The sequence below is a fragment of the Theropithecus gelada genome, chromosome 1, assembly GCF_003255815.1.
Source record: "Theropithecus gelada isolate Dixy chromosome 1, Tgel_1.0, whole genome shotgun sequence".
Taxonomy (NCBI): domain Eukaryota; kingdom Metazoa; phylum Chordata; class Mammalia; order Primates; family Cercopithecidae; genus Theropithecus; species Theropithecus gelada.
The window spans coordinates 172,971,411-172,977,922 of record NC_037668.1 but is presented as its reverse complement, the minus strand read 5'-3'; the positions used below and the strand labels follow the sequence as shown (position 1 = coordinate 172,977,922).

At 29.6% G+C, this 6,512-nt stretch overlaps 1 protein-coding gene across 5 annotated transcripts in view; it reads right to left on the bottom strand.

Annotated features, from left to right (window-relative positions):
* Window positions 1-258: 258 nt before the first annotated feature.
* Window positions 259-6,512, bottom strand: part of UCHL5 (ubiquitin C-terminal hydrolase L5) — a 59,567-nt gene continuing 53,313 nt past the window's right edge. For 3 of the 5 annotated variants that reach the window (XM_025381439.1, XM_025381446.1, XM_025381431.1), the window contains one exon: window positions 259-2,433. In XM_025381439.1, coding sequence (XP_025237224.1) covers window positions 2,389-2,433 — 45 coding nt within the window. In that variant the 3' untranslated portion in view covers window positions 259-2,388. Of the gene's footprint in view, window positions 2,434-4,386; window positions 4,798-5,860; window positions 6,381-6,512 lie in introns of those variants that run through there. The other 2 variants (XM_025381460.1, XM_025381453.1) reach the window with 2 other exon arrangements.

Genomic DNA, 6,512 nt, shown 5'->3' with positions numbered 1-6,512 from the left:
CATAAAATAGAATGGAAGTGCCTTCACCTATTTTGAAAGGCATAAAATAGAATGGAAGTGCCTTCACCTACCCAATAATTAAATAAAATTTTAGAAAAGACTAAATATGAAACAAGCAAGACTTTCTATAAAATGTCATTAAAAAAACTTTCCACATAGCATTTATCTATTTATGGGTTGCTCTTTATTCTTCCATTTTCTGTACCCACTAGCTTCATGACTTAGTTTCAAACCAGCAATATATGGCACCCAGACAAAGACAAGTCATACTTCTTTATTCACAGACAGAAGTAATCATGAAGTATCACAAGGGATTTGCAATCATCCAAGAAGATGCAGATAAAATAAACCATTCTCAAGCTATGGAAATTCCTATTAAGGAATTTTGTTAGATTAATATGAAAAAATCCTTATATCTATTAACATGGTCGTTTTACAAAGATATTTTTCAAATGTCATTTGATATTACTTTTGTTAACATTTTCAGTGACAATTTTGATGAGCTCTAATTTTTGATCTTTTATGGCTACTGCTTTCTGTGACTTAAGAAACCTTTGACTAACCCCCAAGTCACAAAAATAATCATCCATGTTTTCAGTTAAAAAGCTCCATATTCTTAAAATATTACATTTAGGTCTAAGATTCATCTACAAGTCATTTTTGTGAGGTAGGGGGTCATGTTCATTTTTTTCTATATGGATATTAAGCTATTCTGGCTCCATTTGTTGAAAAGACTTTCCTTCTCTGTTGAATTGTTTTGCCACCTTTGTCGAAATCAAGTGATCATATAAATGTTGATCTGTTTTCAGGCTCTCTCTTCTATTCCATTGATTTATTTGGCAATCCTAGTGCTAGTATCACACTGTATTGATTACTAAATACAACTTACCACAATAATCCTCACATTGCTTAACAAAATTTAAGCCTCAATAGGAAAGGATATATAAATTAAGCTGAAATAAATGAATGGGATCAAGATGAGCCTTCCTTAAAAATCCATTTTTAAAAATTATATCATGTTGAAAACACTCCATAATTATTACTGTATCAAGAGCAAAACATATTTACCCACAAATAACTGAGAAACTACATTTTTCATTACCTCCAACTGAAATTATGTATGAAAAATATTTCATTAGTTTTTCTATCAATTTCCCATCAGGTTTTTCTCCATTAGTTCTAAGTCATTTAATACCACAATCACTAAGCTTAAAAACAATCCTTAAAAATTCATGTGCTGAAACTGGAAGATGGGTACACGTTCTCCCTAATAAAATATATTATGCTAAATTTATTTCACAATAAATAATGCTAAAAAGTCATGTATCAACCTCAGAAATATTCTTGATAAAGAAAAAAGTAGATTACTTCCTTTTAAAAAGAAAGTTTTATAAAGTCTTCTTTAAAATCTGACTTGCAAAGGAAGATTAAAAGTAAGAAAATTATTACAAAGCAACTCCCAAAATCAATTTTAAAAAATCAATTGTGAACAAATTGTATATGGCTCTTGGAAACTGTAGGCTGTATGAAATTTATTCAAATTGGCATAGAAAGATCCCCCATCACCACTACTATCTTTTTAAAAAAGCAGATAGCATGAACTGTCAAACCTCCAATTTTTTCATATACAGCTTATGAGCTTGAAAAACTATTCCATTGAGAGTAACACCAACATTCTTTAAGATTTACAATTTCTTCTTAACCTGAAATTTTGCTTTGAAGCGTAATACTCAAGACCTTCCTGAAACAATTCTCTACTACATAAACAAATAACCCCAAACACTTGAAGAAAAATTACTAAAATAAAATTGAGATGTTTATTACTTTTCTACTGACAGCAGTGAAAATCACTGGAAATTATACTTTTGTCCTTTTTAAATGATTTACATTTAAATCATACTTTTTCAAATAACTGGTATAGCAGATAAAATTCAGTTTTAAAATCCTCAAAACACTCAGATATCAAAGATAGAAATACTGATTTTTTTCCCATTAATGATGATAAGAAATAAGACATCCAGTTTCATTAAGATCTGACAATTGCAAATTTTAAGTATTTAAATTACAGATAAGGAGTATCATTTGTGCATTTTCTAGGTTCATATGGTAGTTACACATCCAGAAAACTAACAGTTCTCAGATTCAATGTCAAATAATGGAATTTGGGCAAGCACTCTTAATATCACTTTCATTTAATATGCACTACATGCACATGATGCAGGTAGGGAAGAAGTTTATGAATCCATGCATTAAAGACAAGACAGGCTGGCACTACCGCCAAACGTGCACTGAGCCAATTAGGATGTTGCTCAAAGTTCTTTATACATAATGATTTCCATGAAAATATGTGCAGAAGCAGAAATGTGTACACATCCCAAAACATCCTCTTCATTTGGTTTCCTGAGCTTTCTTTGCGTTCTGTTTTTCTTTTGCCTAAAAATTAAAAAAAGTATGTTACAAAATTTTAAAAGTCAGTCTTAGACTATATTAAAATAAAATGTGTCTAAGAGGGTATTCTCAAGATGAAAGGTTTGAAATACATTGTTTCTAAGATTTCTAAAGCATTATGTTTTATAACTTGAGACTTATAACAAACTTTTCCTGGACAATTACATAGTTATTCTTTGCTCTAAGAAAGGATCTTGTTTGGTTTGCAGTTCTTTCCTATCTGAAGGTAAAATGAATTATTATAATTATAATAATTTAAAAATTCCATAAAGTCAAACTCATTCATGAGTATTCCAAAACAATATATGTACACATATTTGCCTATTTCTGATTCAAATGAATATAAGAAAAATCTTACATTAGTTTCTGCAAATGTGAATAAATGAGTTTAACCTAACAGTTTAAGTGAGTTTAACAGAATGTCACTAAAGGATTATGTATCCCTGGTGTCAACAAACTTTATTTATATGACTTAAAACAATGTTCTTCATGACAATTATACAGCTTGAACACAGTACTTCTGTCTTATTCTTTAGCAAATGAAGCCAGAGCTTATAGATGTTATCAAGCTTGACCAAAGTCCCACAGCTAGTATACAGTAAGTCCTCAACACAGATCAAAGACATATGCTTTATAGCATTGCTTCTCAATGTATATACCAAAGACTTAGAGATCCTGTTAAAATGCAGACTGATTTAGTAAAATGCCTGAGGTTCTGTATTTCTAACAAACTCTCAGATGATGCCAGTTCTGCTGGTATTCAGAAGACATTTCTAAAGCAAGATTTTAGAGTACTACAACACAATATTTTCCACTGTGCCACTTCAGAAGAGTCAATAAATTTCTACATTATACAACTTTTTAAAACTTCCTTAAATAAAAAATAGAGCAATTAAAACAATTACAATCTTTTTGTGATGTATTAGGTACTATAATTATTACTTAACAGTAAGATAAAACTGAGTGTTGTGCCTTAGAATAAGAGCAAATAGTCTGCATGCCATATTAAACATTATAAAATTAATTGCCAACATCAATGTTTTTAGTTAACAAACATAATTTGTAATTTGGTATGTGTATCGCATCTCAAAGTTTTCTTTCCTCAAATAATAAACATAATTTGGTTTTAGGCATAATTTAAAATAAAAGTATGTGCTTCTTTCCTTATTGATCTCGGAGTATACTTAGTAGAATACTGAGAAGGATTAACAAGAAATACATTTACTGGTTTCTGATATAAACTTTACAATGTAATTAAATGAGTAAACATATAAGGCAGAGTGTTCATACATTTATTAAAAAGTTATCACCATTAATTGAGCATTATGGTGAGCACTAATTTATATACTTTACAGATATGATATCATTTAATCATCAAGTATGTGAGGTAGGTATGATTCCCAGTTTACAGATGAGAAAGAGGTTATAAGAAAGTAAGTGTCTAAAAGCACTAGCTAGTAAGTAACATATATAAGATTTAAATTCAAAGCCTGTATTTTGGTCTGCTTTTGTTAAAAAAAAATCATATTTACAAATAGCATGGAAAAATATATACTGTTAAAAATACTTTCCTTCTATACAGTGTACCAATATTAAAAAGTACTGACTTAAATCAGATAATTCTGCATTAATAGATATTAATGTAGATACTGTTGTGATTAGCCTTAACTATTCTTCTACCTTATTTCTATTAAGAAATAGAAAAAGATCTGAAGCTTACTTATTAGCAATCGAATCATAAAGTCATAGTAAAATGTGGACAAAATTCAATATTGTGAAGTTTCTGTGGATTCCCCCATAGCAATGGAATTTATGATTTTATATTATGTTAAGTTATTGATAGTCAAAAACTTAAGATAATCATTCATAATTACATAATGTGTAGACAAAAATTTTTTAATCATAAATATACTCGAATAAATGGAAGTCTCACAAATATAATCTTAAATTACATAATTTTATTTTATATTTTAAGAAAGAGATTTGGTACACAATACAAGAAGTTTTACAACTATATGTTTGTGGATTACCTCCTATGCAGTTTTTTAATGTGGTATATATTCAATGAATTCATTAGTTAAAAAGTCTCATATAACAAAAACATTTATAGGTCCAAGTTCATTATAGCCATGCCAAGGGAGAATCACTTTTTATTTATTATGTTGCAAATAAAAAGATTTTAGCTCAAATACTTTTATGTCATCATAGACTATAGGCAACTGCCTCAGCTATTCAAAAATCTGATCCTGTAGAATCTCGGCATATAGTAGCACTGCATGGGGTAGCCACATCTTTCCTGTTTGTTTCCTTCTATTCCTTCTCACACCTTGTTCTTTTATCCTATTTTCCCTGAAAACAAAACATAATAAGATCCACTATTCCAATTTATCTATTTCTGAATTCTATAGGTAATTTTTCTTAGAAGTATTACTATTAAGTAACCATCACTGGTCAAGATTTTATATAATTATAAAAGCTAATATTTAGCAGTATTTTAACATATTTTATTTTTAAATTTGCATTTATCTGCAGAAAATGGTATTTTAATATGACAAAATAAGATGAACAAAAATATATTCTTGCAAAGGAAACTGATATATTGCTACAGATTAAGTATTCCATTCCAACCACGTATTTAGAACTTTATGGAAGTGAAATTTTAAGTGGCTATAAAGTTATTTAGCAGCTACCTTGTGCTTGCTGGGGATCTTCAGCCTGACTTTATCCTGGCATTCATCAAAATAATACTATTTAGCATAGTACCATAATTGTTCATTTGTCCTAAATCGTATCATGAGTTGCTTAAGAGAAAATAACACATCTCAGTTATACATGCATCCCTAGACCTTAACAGAGTGCCTGGAATATCCTTGCAGTTAGATAAGTGTTTGACGAACAATTTAAAACATTTCAACAATTCCAATTAAATGAGTCTAAGCTCCTTCAGAACCTAGGAGAATAATAGTTATTGCATGCATACAAGAAACAAATCTATCTCAATATTGCTTCTGGAATATTAATAAAAGAACAACTTAGAGAAATAAGCCACTAGAAGGTCAATAACTACTTTCCCTAAGAAAATGAAGGCAAACACAACAGAGTTGGTGTTCCACTAACATCAGGTATTCATATGCTGCCACCTTGTGTCCAAAAAATGTGAACTAAGGAATAAAGATTCTAATGTTAAGCTGACAAGCTGTTGTTCTCTAACTATGCTCTCAAAAAAAATCTGGGGATATAGTGTAATTAAAAATCAAACAACAGTGGTCCTTTTACTTACTAATTTGCACACACAAAAAATTCCATTCACAGATCAATTTTAATGCAAAATTTATACATTTAAAATTTGTCTAAGGGTCCTGGTCCCTAGTAACATTTATCTAACTTAAAATCTGATGCATCACATATTTAGCAAATTGTATAGTTATTTTAATATTTTTAACAGAAAAATATTTGATAGGGTTAATAACATATCTAGGTATTCTTGTTAATCAAGCAATTTTGAGAACCACAGGACCCTGTATTAATCTAAAACTTGGAATACAACCTGAGATGCACGAACAGAAAAAAACCTATAGTGGAAAAGAGATTTAGCAGTCTTCTGCAATAATTTTTACATGTAATGCTAAAACTTGGGTCACATGTTTCAATCAATAAGGTATATACACAAAAAACTTATTAGCTCACATCTCATATTATTTAGAATGTATAACACAAAACAGCTTGGTTGAAATGTATCTTTGCTTTGTAAACTTAAAAATTAATAAGGAAAATATACCTACCATGTATTCTCGTCTTTAAGTTAATGGTCCAAAATTTTATTTGCCTAGTAGTGTCTTCTCAAAGTGTTTCTCAAACTGTGGTACACAGACCAGTTGCATTAGAATCACTTGGGGAACTTATTAAAGAATCCTTCCCCTATATCAGAATATCTGGGGAGGGGCCAGGTAACACGTATTTTAAAGAATATCCACTGATGTTCACTTTCAGAAACACTGATTGACAGTATGAACTTAAAAACAATTTAACTGCATTTTACTTACTCAACAAATATTTTATTGTTA